Source organism: Acanthopagrus latus, chromosome 20 (assembly GCF_904848185.1).
Source record: "Acanthopagrus latus isolate v.2019 chromosome 20, fAcaLat1.1, whole genome shotgun sequence".
NCBI lineage: Eukaryota > Metazoa > Chordata > Actinopteri > Spariformes > Sparidae > Acanthopagrus > Acanthopagrus latus.
Window position 1 is genome coordinate 21,384,224 of NC_051058.1, and position 15,527 is coordinate 21,399,750.

Genomic DNA, 15,527 nt, shown 5'->3' on the forward strand with positions numbered 1-15,527 from the left:
AACAACTGTCGGTGCAGCCACAGTTAGATTGGTAACATAAAACTTCTCCCCCCCCCAAAAAAATCTACAGTACGTTAGCTTCTTCTTCTGATTTTGTGTCTTTCGAGGCACATCTGCTTTCAGAACGTGGCTCACAATACAAGTAGACAGAAATTAGGAACACAGCTCGGCCATTGTTCTCGCGCTCCCTCCACGCACACATCGCCTCGAGGCAAAGAAAGGCCAGTGACATCAAGTGGATTCAATTCTCGAGGAGGCATGTTGAGGAAATCTGAGTCACAGTTTCTTTTTTTTTTTTTTTTGGGAGGGAAGAGGGTCTTTTTTTTTTTTTCTTCTTCCCTCCACCAGAGTCGCTGTTGCTTTGAACACCAGCGAGCTCTTTGTGACTTCACTAACTGGAGACGACTCCTGAAACGTATGAAAACGAGGTGATCGTCAGCGAATCGTAAATACAAATTAGAGAATTATAAAACAAAACAAAGCTCTAGAAGGCATGGGGCGAAAAATAAGAACGGTAATAATAATAATAATAATAATAAGAAGAAGAAAGCAATTATTCACTGAGGAGTTATTCAACATACATACTGCTTATTTACTTCTTGAATAAATACTTTTCAAAAATACATATATTTTTATCTTTTTAATATCCTTTTTTTTCTAGAAAAATGTTAAAATTTGAAAGCAGATATGTACGTTTTTATTTATTTTGTTCAAATATGGCCTTAAATCACTCAGTGACACAAAATGATTTCACCCAACCTTCTTAAAAGAAGAAGCACTGCAGACAACATCCGCGTCACCGCCGAGGAAAAGAAAGAAAACAAAACAGTTTCATCAAACAGTGCAGCGAGACACGACGCGAATCCTTTCCGACAACTCGACATGAAAACTTCTCTGTGATTGTGGATTTAGAGGCAGAAAAATGTAACCGTGAAATATTGCATATCTGAGGCGCCGCTGAGGGGAGATCGGACCTCCTCCTGGCCCGGAACAGCCACATATTGCTTAGAGTCGGTTCTGAGGACGGAGTAGAAGAAACACTGTCCGGGGAGAAAAATAACATCTTCAGGAAAAAGTTGAAATATTTCAAGAATTAAATAAAATTTTAGATATTTTAAAGAAGACTTTGGTTGTTATATTCTCAAAATATAATATTGTAAAAATCTTAACGTACATTTTTAAATATTTAGATTAAACTGTAACGTCGTTATAAAAATAACACAAATAAAATTTTACGTTGATATAAATAAAATATGAATGTTGCAAGATGAGACATCATGGCAGAGAATAAAGACGTTTTCATTTGTAGAGGTTATAACAAACAAAATATTAAAATTAAAATGACGCCTGTTTGAGCCCCAAAAAAACACCTGGACTGTTACGTTATTCTCCACGTGTTTAAATGTCCGATTTGTTTTTTGTAACTTTTCTTGAAATATTCCAACCTGATCCTCAAAAGTCACATTTCCCCCCTTCAGTGTTCGTCTTAAAGTCCTCAGTGCCACAGACAAAAACACATTCAGTCTTCCCAGCCGAAGAACCGACCCGTCATCTGGTAGAACTTCATGTTGAAGGGCCGGTAGAAGTCCCGTAGCCTCTGCACCACCTCCGGGTCAATGTTCGGGTGGGTCCGCCCTTTGGTTTTGCCCAGGCAGTGGGGCTTGCTGCTGCCCTCGGCCTTCTTGAGGCAGGGGAAACCCTTGGTCTGGTTGAAGTAAAAGTGTTTGTCTGTGATGATCCTCTTGAGCCCCAGGAAGTCCTGCACGCGGCCCAGCTCGCCGGCCGGGTCGGTGATCAGGCGCTCGCCGCTCACGAACAGGATCTGGCCCATGGGGAAGTACTGCAGCCAGTTGTCCAGGTGCTTGGCGTAGATGCCGATCTGGATGGCGCTCCACGAGGTGTCGATGAGCCCGGTAGTCCTGTTTTTGAAGGTGAGGCTCTCGAAAGAGGGAATGTCGGGCTTCTTGGACAGAGTCTGCGTGTAGTCCGAGATAGCCCTGGTGACCGGGTCCCTCACCACCACGATCAGCTTGGTGTCCCGGGACATGGCGGAGATCCTGGCTGGAGCCTCTCTGGTCACAAAGTAGCTGGGGGTTTTCTCCATGGTGATCTGGCCCTCCAGGGTCTTGGGCATCAGCTCCCTGCGAGTAGCAAAAACAAGAAAACGGGGAAGTGAGATATTTGTTTGAGTGAATCACACTGAGCGACTGTCACAGTTGTACAACCGCTCTTGTTACAATAAACACTAAAACTGGATGAACACTGAATCCAATCAATCAAGAAATAACACTGGTTTGTTTTTACTCGTTTGTTTATTTGATCTCTATCAGGTGTCTTTTTTCTTCAAGCTCAATTAGCTGCCAAGAGGTGTGACCAAATAATTAGATGCAGTTTCAGCGCCGCAGCACCGAGTTCTGGATGTTCTGGTGGTGATCGTATGCAGATGCTACCGAGTGTGTTCCTTAATGTAGCCTGAGGGGTTGTGAAATCAAGACCGGGGGAGGGGGAGGACTCCCTCGGGTCCATTTGAAAGAGGGTATTCTTCGCTCTGACAGGGCGTTGAAAGAAAAACGTCCATCTCTATACCCACGGTACCGTAGTGCAAGTTATAAAATATTGATATTTGAGCTGAAAGGCCGTCCCAGCATAATTGATCACCTTCCTGTCTTTCACTTTCTGGAAGAAAAAACCCATCAGAAACATGCTGCTCTCCATCACTTTTAATATCACCCTCTGGTGGATTGTGAGAAACGAGTGTTTGCCTCCTCGCAGCAGAGTTCCTGTGGTTCAACACCGTTTTAATTTTGGAAACATAATTTTCGGTGGAGTTTCGCTCTTGTTTCGTGGGTGTTATGAACAGTTTTTTTTCCACTCGAGCGATCTGAACACACGGAGCACAAATATATTCATCAATTGGTATTCAAACTGCGTTCACCTCTATGAAATTAAATCCCCGCTGATGGAAGTTTACTCGTAAGACCTGCCTTAAATATTTACACCGGCAGAGTTCACAGCTTGGCAGAACCTGCCCCGTAACGTTTATTTGGGAAGATTTTTTTTTTCCCCCCTTGAATGTGCCGGAGTCCTTTTCTGCCACGGGCTCACAAAAGGGATGGGAAACAAGCTAATCCATTTGGCCATGCCACCCCTTCTTCTCCCACTCCTCTTTCTCAGCTTTTCCTTCTGCCCAGCTGCCTTCGGGACAGTGACCTTAAGCAAAGCGGGTAAAAGCAGCCCATGAATGATTAACGCACCCTCCCCTCTGCCATTTAGAGCCTCTGCAGAATACAGCTTTAAAATTCACCAAAGTACAGAATGCAGGCGTCAATTATTCATCTGCTTGGCTGGTGCTGCTTAAAGCGAGGACTGGCGCTGACAAAGTGGCCCGGCTGCTCCCAGGGTAGACGCCGTTTGCCGCCCGTGACAGAACTACTGAGACCCTGAAGGAGGGAGGTCCTCCCTCCGATTTCTGAAGAGCGCTCGACGCTTTAATGTGTCGTTTCTAGACCCGTAGAAACGGTGGAGGGAGCTGGCATGTGCGGTCGAAGCACTGCAGTGTCTTTTTTCCCCCGATGTCATGTGACGGGCACCGATTTTCTGCCTAGCTGGAAGAGGCTGGTAAACAATCATGCTCCGTTTAACATACACAGGATGGAATGAGGCCGATGGCACTGAGATGCTCGATGAGAACGAGGCTGTAGACAAACAGAGTGCATCTCTAAAAGACGCCAGCAGTCGCGGTGAGTGCGACGGTTGGTTTCTCCCCCAACGAGTCCTCCGAGTTAAAAGACAAATTGCGTGGGTTGTAATTGCCCTCAAGATGACACATATGAGCATTTTCTGATCTGACGTCCCTATTAGGCTGATGAACGACGCCATCACCGGTCACTGATGGCTGACAGCCGGCGATTACTGAGCCCTGACCGTCGTAACACTGTGAGACATTTTCCAGAGGAAATGAAGAGATTTTTATGGCGGCTCAGTGCGCCAACATTACGTTTATTTAGCTTCGCTTCTTCAGTATGGCCAAATTAGTCGGCTAACTTTGTTTCGAGCTTCTGAGGATGAACACAGCTACGTACGGACATGTGGCATCGAGACGAAGACGCTTGTCATACATCAACATATGCAGATTCAGCCCAACTCGAGTCCCATCAGCAGGAATACATCTTTAATATCAGTTTTACAGAATTAAAGGATTTTCTGATCCAACACCATCGGGTTTGGCTCTGAAACGTATCAGACTTTCTGGGCATTTGCTGAAACAAGCGATGCTGTTGTCATTCTTGGGAAAAGACATTTTCTCTTCCTCAGTCATGACTGCAAACTAAACATCCAAATGAGACTATTTTAAGGACATGTTGAATTCAATCAGTCTTAAATATTTGGGATTAAATCCAAACCACGTCACATTAAGAGTCCCAAGCAGTCGGAGCATCAGAGTCACTGAGGTGACAGGCCGAGTGCTTCTTCGCCACTTTTCCTCGCGGTCGTTCCGGCTTTATAACAGCTGCCGGCTGTGCTCAGCATATGAAGTGAAACTGATCTAAAAAGCAATAAGTCGATACCTCCAGGCCAATGTCAAAAACATACTCGCGCTTCGTGGCTGAGTGTTTCTCTGCGGTTGTCTCTGCGAGGAACAGATCGCGAGGTCAGCACTGAGGGGACTCGCAGGAAGTGGTCGATAAGCGCGAGAGCGGCAACATCAGGTGCAGCGACGTCTCGACATCCGCCTGCAACACTGACCGTCACCTGACCTCCAGAGTCCTCTCAGTGTCTGCGGCCTCTGCCACAGCGGTGTAAAGATGGAGGTGGACAAGGCTCCTTTCCTCCCACATTAGCTCTGCCTCATCGCCCCGAGAGTCCAGAGCGAGGACGGATAATGGTGCTTTAAAACAACCTCAGTGCCACCCGGGACTCCGGCGGCTACTAAGCTGACAAGTCAATAATAAAGAACATGGAGACTAAATATTGATAAAAGGCGGGGGAGGGGGGGGGGTCCCAGACGAAGTCATCACCATCACCTTCCTGCCTATAATGGCGACATGCTGATGTGGGAGCCGCTACGCTCCTCCGACGGCCTTTACAGTAGAGCCACAACTTTATGATGCGAACAAGAACATTATTGTTTGATGAAAAAGAAATGAGCCCGTACTAAAGGAAGCATCCATATTTGATGGAGAGAGTCGAGCCTGTTCCGTGACCGATGCACTCACAGCGGCGGTGTGTTGGCGAGGGGGGAAGTTTCAGGGTCGGTGAGGTATAAGGTGTGTAACGTGAAGGCTGTCGTGTTCGGAAGTCCGACTACGGAGGTCACAAAGCACCGATGAGTTTGTGTTGATTTAAATGTCATAGTTATTGTGAGAATGGTTCGTCTGAAACAGATACTTCCTACATGACATTTTGTTTTCTTTTGTGGCAAATACAATTCAAACATCCTTCAGCCTGCAGCTAATTATTGATGACTATGATTACATGATTGTGAGTAACTTTCTCCATGGAAGGAAAAAAAAAAAAAAGTGACATCGTCAGCAGCTTGACTTGCTGATGGTTTGTAGCAGCTGATGTCGCCTCGAGCAGAGACGAGGAGTCGTAATCCACACAGTTGAATCAATTTATTAGAATCTTTGCGCCTCCCGCTGGAGCCATAAAAGTGTTTCATGTTCAAAATTTGTGAAAAAATGCATATCACAAGTTCCCAGAGCCCGCGGCGGTGTTTTGAAACCATTACCTTGTCTGACCCCGAGTTGAAAACGAGAAAAGACACAAATTAGAGGTCTACTCGGTCGCTAATGACCGAAACCTGACCCGACACCCGAGTCGGTCTCGTTTGGTAGCGTCCCATTGTGTTGCCTGGAGGTCCCGTGTTTGTGTGTCAACATGTTGGCTCTGCCTCGCTCTATTTTGGTTTGTTAGGTTCCACCACAAATTCGGCTTGGGTGCAGTTCTCCTCGGGATTTATTTAGAACTGTTCTGACGGTTCCTGGGTCCCGTTCAGATCTGGTCTCATTATTCAAAAATACTTTTTTTTGCAGGTCACACTTGGGAAATCTTTAGAAAAGGGGGGCTTGTTTTGGAACGATTGAGAGAAAAAAATCTATCTTTGTATTGATTTTCTGCCAATCAAGCGACGAGTACATTTATATATTACTCAAGTAAAGAACTTCAAGTCTCAACTTTTAGGTTCAAGTTGGGCGAAGCAGTAAAGGAACTCTTGGTTTTACAGTACGTGCGCTCCACTGGGGTTCGTCTTTCCACGCTACAGCAGAAGCACGCAGCTCTTTCTAATGAAACTTTATTGGCAGGGTAGGTGATGTAACAGATGACAAAACCGTCCAAGTGCTCGAAATTTACTGCGGGTCCAGATTACGCTTTGATGTCTTCATCGTGCTGCTAAAATACGACTCCCTCAGCACAGCGATGCATGAAAAACCCAGGCAGCGGGATCAGCTCATGAAACGAGACGCAGACCCAAAGAGAACCGAAATAAGAAACACGGAGCGCATGAACCCAGGCCTCGCTTTAAATCAAATTCACTGCTCTGGCATGGGTTTTGAGTTCTGGGGGAAGAAACAAGCAGAGAACTTGTAGGATGTAAGATATTTAGAGCATAGCAAACAGCTTGTGTACATGACAGAACATAACACATGTTGGAACTGTACGTCATTCCTCTCATATGGAAATAACTAGCTGGGAAAAAAAGGGGATGCCAGGAGCTCGTTCAGGCTTCTATTCCCTATTAAAAAAAACCCAAATCCAATGTACACAGTAACGTGCAGTCCATCACTCAATGCGTCCTTTGTAGGCTCGTCTATAAAGTAACCACTCTGGAATAAAAAAGGGGCCTGACGCGTCGCTGCTTCTCGTTTCCCCACTGAACAGAATTTCACTCGCAAACTAACTGAACTGGGCCCTCGTATATACAGCCGGTGACTCATGTCTGCCTGTTATATAAATGCCAGAGAAGTCCGACTGTGCCATACGGTCTTATTTACTGTGAATGCAGAAATATGACAACTTGACATGTGAAATAGGGAGGAGTAAAAACTAACAAGTGATCGGCGCTGAATGGGCGTTTTCCCGGTGTTATCCCCGACTTCTTAGAAAAAAAGGAACGACGTGAATGTCTGTAAATTGGCGGGAGTTGTAAAGACGTACAGGCAAGTGGGCATGATCGCGTCCACCCCCCCCCACATGCCTTTGATTCATTTTTCCTCATCTAGCAGGGAGCCCTGGCAGGCATTACTACACTCCCACAGTGCTCCCCTGCCACCACCACCAGATAATAATCTTGTAATTGGCTCAATATTTCTGCTGTTTGCAGGCGAAGCAAAGGCCAGCGCCGCTCTTGGTGGCTTGGACCCTCCAAGATATTTTCCAGGTCAGTGGATGCTAGCGGAGGTCGGAGAGAAAAGAGGGGGAGGAAGGAGGATGGAGGGTGATTTAGAGTAATGGCTGCTGTGCGGTGAGGGGAAAGCCCACCGCTCTGAGCCCCGGAGCTTTGCTGCTCTGCCAACCTTGTGCAGCAGTGCAGCTCTTAACCTGCCCCGCGGGCTGCAGAGTCGCCGGCAGCACATAAAAGCTACGACGACACACACACATGACGCGGGGCGTCAGCCTGCAACAGCCTCTGCAAATTACTCTGGGAATCCCATGGAAATACTAATGAACAACACAATGACATGTTTGCTATCAACTCTCGTTCGCCTCCCCTCGTGTTAATCACCTACTTTAGACGTGGGCAGCGAGCGGCGCAGCTGAGGCCGGATGGCAGCAGATCCAGCCACATAATATTCAGGGATTACAGGTGTGAGCTTCCCAGCAGCACATCGGGATAATCGTCCGTTTTACAACCCTGACGGTCTCAGTCTGCGTGGATCAGCCCACCTGACCTTTTTTCTTTCCGTGCACTGTGTCACCTTTGGCTGTACACCTGCAATTCAGAGCTGTAAATCCTCCACCACCCCCCCTCCTGGACAGGTAACTGCACAGGATTACTGCTGATGGAATCACACAGCGTCCACAGCGACTGAACTCAGTGCCTTCAGTTTTCTGTTGCTCGGGCGAGCAGCGTGCAGACTGTCACACTCAGCGGAGCTGAAAAATCTTCCTTTTCTCTAAACGGGGCTGATGGCTAATCTTGTGACCAAACAGGACCGGTCCACCGAAATATCTCTGATGATATATTGTAGAGGCATTTATACATCATACGTGTTGGCATGCATCTCCCATAGACTTCAATACAGTAAGACACCCTTCCTTCTTCGTTAGCTTCCTCGGTTACAGGTGTGTCAATCATGAAATCACTTGTTGCTGCCTTTGACTGTAATCTTAGCTCCCCTTGGTTAGTCTTTGATATCGGGGAAACATGTCGTGGCTGGTGTGTATTGTGACGTTGGAGGTTGTTTTGCGAGCCCCGGCATTAAAATGACCAAATCTCTGCAGAAGAGAAGGTGAAGAGCTGTTTGCATCCAGGTGAGGGACAGTGTAACGTCCCATTATTCGCGTGTCGGTCTCTAACTCGGACATTGTTGTTGTTTCAGTGTCAGTCTACAGGTCAGACGACTCTTTGGTTTGTCAGTAGAGAGAAGAAAACTCGATCTATTCCGACCCAATTCTGACTTCACTTTGCTTCGTATGTGGCTAATTTGTTGAATCTCCCCCGCAAATAAGTGAAATTATTAGAGTCAGACCTCACATCTGAAACCCATCTTCTGTTTCTCAGTTTTGATGCAACCTTGGCCACCACTTTTTTTCCCCTTCCCACAATTTATTTATACTTTTATAGCGAATCAGCCCATAAGATGTTGATCAGACTCATTTGAAGATGGGGACACTGTCAGAACCTAGTTGTTGTTTTTTCCTTTATAACAACACAAAAAGCAAATTGTCATTCTGAGTCAGGGGAAGAAATTATCCGAGGTGGGCTCTTGGAATTAACGAGTGAAATCGGAGCGGTACGTGGGAACTGTAGGGGGTCGGAAGCAATTTTGAGAGACGTACAATTACGAGATAAGAGTGGTCTATTCCTGGAAAACAACATGGGAGGACGGGGGTCGACTGTTTTCCTCTGGGAAATGGCACGGTTTGGATAAGGAACGAGGAGGAAAAGGGAAAGAAACCCTGCACGACGCTGGGGACACATAAGATAACAGTGTCAGCGCGGATGAAAAACTTTAGAAAATGTCAGCTTTTTAAATATAACAGGAAACTCGTTGTCAGATTGATGATTAGTTATGTTTCAAATTAGACAAAGTGGGGGGGGGTGTGAAAGGGTTTGGAGAGGAGGGTTGAACGTCGGCGTCATTAATAAAACAACTTTCCAGTGATATTAAAAAACTTAAAAAGTCAAATCGACTTCCACGGTGATAGCAGTCGACAGAGACGAGTGGAGGATGAAGCTGCTGCGCTCCCTCAGGCTCAGACGGTGGAAAAGCAATAAAGGGAAAGTTAATCAACAACACGAGAGTCGACTGAGGGGGGAGAGAGCGAACAGTGGAAACGGTACAAAGACCCATAAGTTGTGTCGTCTGTTCTCATTTGTCTTAAGATTCAGTCACATTCGGGTATTAGCCGGTGAAAGCATTCATTCGTTCATTCATTCAGACTTTTTCTAGCCTCCAAACGCAAGAAAAATAACACCGCTGGCTCGATGCCATCTCAATTTATCTCAGTTGAAATGTTTGGCTACACTTGGAAAGTTCCAATTTTTAAATTTTTTTTCCCTTCATACACACTCAGATATTAGAGAGCTCATAAATAACGTCTAGGGAAAGGAAAGGAAAGGAAAGAAGGGAAAAAAATAATCAGACCTATTCGATTTGTTACTGGGTGAAGTTGATTATAAATGGAGCGCAGGAATAAGACTGTATCGTAACGCTGTCCCGTGCACATAAATCTCCCTGCTGGACACTCGCCCCTCACTCTTTCCTCTCTTATTTTTTTATTTTTTTCTTTCCATACAACAACAGCTATGCGATTCAGTTAAAACATTTATAGAGTTAGCTTTGCGGTATGTTCTTATAAATTTATCAGCAGCGTTTTTAACAGAATCCTTCTTTTTTTTCTCTCTCTCTTGGTTCTGAGTGTAAGTCCCCGGTTTATTGCGTAAGAGGAGGAAGGGAAGGCAAAAAAAAAAAAAAAAAAAAAAAAAAGCTTTATCTTTATAGCAACTTGCTTGTGAATTATTCACCCTCTCTAACTGTGGTGGAAGACTGAGAGGCTCCATCTGAAGAGTTTTACTCATCGACTAGCTGGAGACCGGTCCGACGTCCGCATCACATCCCGGGCTGCGTATCAGCAGAGAGGATGGAGGGAGGAGGAGGAGGAGGAGGAGGAGGGGTGAGGAGGAGGAGGAGGAGGAGGGGTGAGGAGGAGGAGGAGGAGGGGTGAGGAGGAGGAGGAGGAGGAGGAGGAGGAGGGGGGGTGAGGAGGAGGAGGGGTGAGGAGGAGGAGGAGGGGTGAGGAGGAGGAGGAGGAGGGGTGAGGAGGAGGAGGAGGGGTGAGGAGGAGGAGGAGGAGGAGGGGTGAAGGAGGGGTGAGGTGTTGGGGAGTGAGAGGGTGATGAGAGCTCCCAAAAAAAGAAAGATGAGGGAAAACAGACACAGACAGAAATATCTCTCATTTTACGACGGGCATGTTGCTGTATATGATTATATAACTTTATTCCAAAGTCTCAGACGATCGTGCACGAGGCCAGTAAATCGACTTTTTAAGGTTTATTTTAAGGCTTCTTGATTTCTTTTACCCATCCTCTTTGCTGCGGTAATAATATATAAATGTATGGTTGAGACAACACAGTTTTATGAACCATGACTGTCATTGGGGTAGAAAATATCCATTGATGGAGAAACCTGCTCATTCGGTACATTAATTTTTTGTTAACCGGACCAACTGAATCAACCCCAGATCAGAACACTGCCGCCTCAGGCCTGTAGGCGTGATGGGCGGGTCAGTCTGGACTCATCAGACCACCTTGATGACCCTTTTTTCCATCGTTCAATCTTTATGCTTCCCAGCTAAGTGAATCCTTTTTTCCCCGACTGTCCTCACAGATGAGATGTTTTCTTAAAGCCTCCCAGCTGTTTCGTCCCGATCCCTTCAGTTCTCTTCACATCGTGGTGTTGGAAACTTACTTCCACCGTTAAACCCGGCCGAGACTTCTCCCGGTGATTTGTTTACGGTTTAATTCAACCAAACGTTTAAACTGATCTCCGATCACGATCACTCAACATTTTCTTTCCGACCGCATCTCTTCCTGGAAGGCGACGGTTGGAGAGCTCTCGGTAGTTTCTGTAATCTCCTCAGTTGTTTTCTTTGCTTGATGCAGGCCAATAATTTGACCCTCCTGAAGCGGAGTAACATCTTTTTCCACCAGCACAGGACACGTCTTCAAACGTGGTTGTTTGAGAAATGCATCAGTGAGGGTTAAATCACTTGTTGCCAACAGACAAACAGATTAATCACAGCAGTAATTATCCAGTGGACGGCTCTTACCTGTTTGCTTAGTTAAATCCAGGTGGTGAACCTTTTTCTTTTGGCTCCAGCTGTGTATTTTCCTCTCTGTTAGCTAACTCTGATACAACTTGTTGTATATATTTGTTGATTTACTCTGGAACTAAGTCTACATAAGTTTCTCCGACAGCCTAAAGATGTTTGTTTTCTCTCGACTCGGCGTATCTCTAACATCGCTGGTTTTGCAGTGATTCAGGTGATCGATAAAAATACACATGTGCCTTCGAGGAGAATGTCTCTTTGGTACATTTACACCTCGACTTTCATGACGAATGATCACTGTGGATGCATTTCCGCGGCGTGTTTTGGGAGCGAGCCTGTGTCCGAATTAGCCGAGATGCTGAACCGAGTCTGATTTTTGCCTGGAGAGTCTGAAAAACCCACACAAACTGAAAACAAGCCAGCAGAGACGAGGCTACACTCACTGCGCTCGGTGATTAATGTTCCATTTAACCACATTATGAGCCCAACAACTAAATATAACCCGCACTCAAGCTCTGGATCGTATCTTACACCATCACACGGGGGTGTACGTGTCGCCGGGTGGACTCGGAGACGCGACGCTCCCATTACTTTTTCATATTTTCTCCTGACCCACTTGTTCAGAGTTCCAGTTTGAGACAGAGCATGTGGAGATGACACTTCAGTCGGATCGGCTTTGCGAGCGGCTCAACGCTATTTTTCTTTCTGCCAAGTCAGTTTTTTTTTTTTTTTTTTAAGGGTCTCAACAGCTTGTGCGAGATAAGACACTTAAACTCGAGGGGTTTTAACGCCAAAGCTCATTTTCAAGGTATTGTGTTTTCCTGAATGTTCGCCTGAACACTGAAGGTGGCCTCATTAAGACCTTTCAAGTGGTCTTTCTGCAGCCCTCCTTATCCCTTTTTTACTCTCTCGCTATAGTTTTCTAGTGGTGAAATAATCTGCACCACTTGATTCAAACGGAGAACCATTTCAATGGGTATTTAAAATCTACATTTAAGCCTGATTTGAATACAAAGAAAAAAAAAAAAGCCAAATGTGTCAAATGCATGAGAGCAAAAATTAAAATGTGAATTTGTTCGGAGCCAAATGGAAGGCTTTGAGGGGACTGCTCGGCGATAATTACCCGTGACAAAAGGCTAGGGCTTTTGTCTTTGGGACCATTACCATGGTGATTTTCAAGCTGCTGAAACATTCAATATAAACATTTCAGTCGGCTGAATATGTCACATAGACCGTCGCTGCTACGAGCCACATCTCTGCTGGCACAGATCCCGTCTGCTGCTGCTGCTGGTCGTGTTGTCGAGAGGCGAAGAAGCAACTCAAATATCAGAGCTCAGACGACATGAAAAGCTTGTGATTTATAAAAAAAAAATATATATATATATATATATATATATATATATAAAAGCTAAAGCCTGATAACTAAAGCCCAGTTTCAGATCCTTCAACAAACACAAACTGATGGGCTGGCAGAAAAGACAATCCCTCCTGCCTCCTCTCTTTGTAGACGCAGAGAGCCTGAACTGATATCGATTTCACCAGCAAACATTTAAAAACCGTTTGACATTTTCTCTTTTTTATTGGGGTGAACACTCCCAAATGTTCAGCCCTTTTGTGTATGCTGCACTTTTATATATATATATATTTTTATATATATTTTTTTCAGGGGATCTTCAATGAAGGAACGTCTCCACGAGGACGCGACGGTGTTTTCTTTAGAGAGATTTCTCTTCTGTCCTCCCCTGATGGCCGAGCAGTTCTGCCATTTTCCTTTATGATCCAATATGTATTCCAGGAGGATGATTAAGCTTTCACTGTCAGCGCAGTGAAATGTGAGCAGATTCGAGCTTAAGAAGCACTCGGTCATTAAACTCTTGGGACGATCTTAAAGTGTGTTTATAAAAGTATGAAACGCGTCTCGTGTGCTGTTGGGATGATGCAGAATTACTCCTTCAGCAACACGCACGTCTGTTATCGTCTTACATTAAAACCGCTATAATTCTCCCTGTCAGTGCAGCGCATGTCCTTATCAAGGCTCGCTCCATTAAACACTCCCCTGATGTATAAACACCCAGAGACGGTGTTGGCAAAGATAAATTACAGCTTATTTAAAAAAAAACAACAATCCTGAGCCACTTTTTTTTTAAAAAAGCAGTTTCTTTCCTGCATCTGTTTTTCATTGCGCTGTACGAGGCGAGGCAGAAAAGGACTGGCGATGGTTCGTGTTTCAGCAGAACGGGAGGCGAGCGTCCAGCGGGGAAGCTCCTGTAAAAATGACTGAATCATCGTCATGGTTACCTAAAAAGAGGAGTCATCCAAGAAGTTCTTTAACCCAAGAAGAAACCCAACGAAAAGACCCAAACTAAAAACATGTCAGTGTCTCCCTCCTCCATCATGTCTGCAGGACTCAGCCTCAAGATCATTAGTTGAGGACGTAAATCTTCAGTGAGTCCGTTAAAGGATAAGGTCACTCTAAAATTTAAGGTTCAGTCATTATCTGCAGCATTCTCCAGAACAACCAAAGTATCTGGTGTAACAGCGTCTCCAGTTTAATCTCAGCCGCCCAAACTGATGAGACGTTATTTACAACCTCGACTAACAGTGAAGTTCACGCCCCAAATCACACCAGGTCCATGCTAACGCTTTTAGCTCGGAGCAGAACATCTTTTTCAAACCGGTCTGGGATCCTGGAACTTCTGAACAAGATGTCTGGAGCCATTTTATATTTACTTTCAGTTGTTTTTCAAAGTTTTAAGACAAATTCTCCAGCTGCTTCAGGTGAAAGCTCCAGAAATGTTTTGTAGACTTCACCTGACTCCTGATCGGCATACGGGGAACAGACGACGACCAAATTTATAATTTTATGTGAATTTGTTCTTTTTACAGGTCACGATCTCAGTGAGGATGCTAATTTTCCACATAAAAAGACAAAAATAATGACGATTTGATTTTAGCCGGTCGTCTCAATAATGCTCCCATTAACTGTTCGGCCGTTGTTTTCTATCAAACAACAACAAAATAATAATCTTGGGGACTATTTTCAGTCGCGGATTAATACTCACTTGGCACACTGGTGATTGTCTATGACAGCTGGACGACCCTGATGTTTATTCAAATGACGGAACGTGACACCTGATGTTACAGATGTGGTTTTTAACTCAACAACAATGGAGCTCTGTATCAAAGGGGAGTAAGATATACGAGACTGACATTTAGATCAAGGTGAAGGCAAAGGTTCATCTATAGGTAACAAAACAAAACACTCAATCTAAGGACTTGAAGAAGGAGCGAACGAGGAGGAGGAGAAGAGATGATGTCACGCGCATCCTCAAAAAAAAAAAAAAAGAAGAACCAGAATAAATCTGCTTTAATCTTAAAAATCACTGGCATCTCTGGGCACCAGGTAAGCAGACCGACATCCTCACGATCCCTGCAGCTCGCACAACACGCACAATTACAGTCAGAACTTGACAGGTTGAGAGTCTGCTGGCACACTTCTGAGGGCTCCGACTGTAAACCGCCAGGGATCTTTTTCTTTTTTTTTTCTTTTTTTTTTTTAAAATAGAACGACTTCTGAAAAGGAGTCATTGTCCTGTTCGCGTATAGAAGGAGCCAAAATTAGTCAGGTAGCGTCTGAGCCAACAGCGCTGGCAGATCTTCTCCCTGTGAACTCAGAACATCATTGTATTTAACTCTCAGACGCTGCGGACCGCCTCGCTCGCTCGCTTGGTGTCGGTTTCATGCCATCGCATTACTTCTCTTACAGTACTTTGTCTCAGGACTTACAGGCAGTAAAACACCATTTTACTCACATGAAACTCGATATCTGTGACACAACGAGAGCCGCGTATTTGACAGTTGACTTTAACCAGTTTTTAGGAGTCTAAGCAAAACCAGCGCCGCACGTTCAGAACCTGAGAGCTCAAGTTTCTGCACGAGCGAGGGCAGATAGACGGTGTGAGATACAGAGCGAGGGGAGTGCAGAGAAGGCCGGGGAGGAGGAGGAGGAGGAGGAGGAGGATAAGAGTCGA

General features: G+C 45.2%; 1 protein-coding gene across 1 annotated transcript in view; it reads right to left on the reverse strand.

Moving 5' to 3' along the window:
- Window positions 1-286: 286 nt before the first annotated feature.
- Window positions 287-15,527, reverse strand: part of LOC119010435 (heparan sulfate glucosamine 3-O-sulfotransferase 3A1-like) — a 34,110-nt gene continuing 18,869 nt past the window's right edge. Inside the window, exon 2 of the mRNA XM_037082585.1 lies at window positions 287-2,141. Within this exon, the coding sequence (XP_036938480.1) occupies window positions 1,520-2,141 (622 nt within the window). The 3' untranslated portion in view covers window positions 287-1,519. The remainder of the gene's footprint in view (window positions 2,142-15,527) is intronic.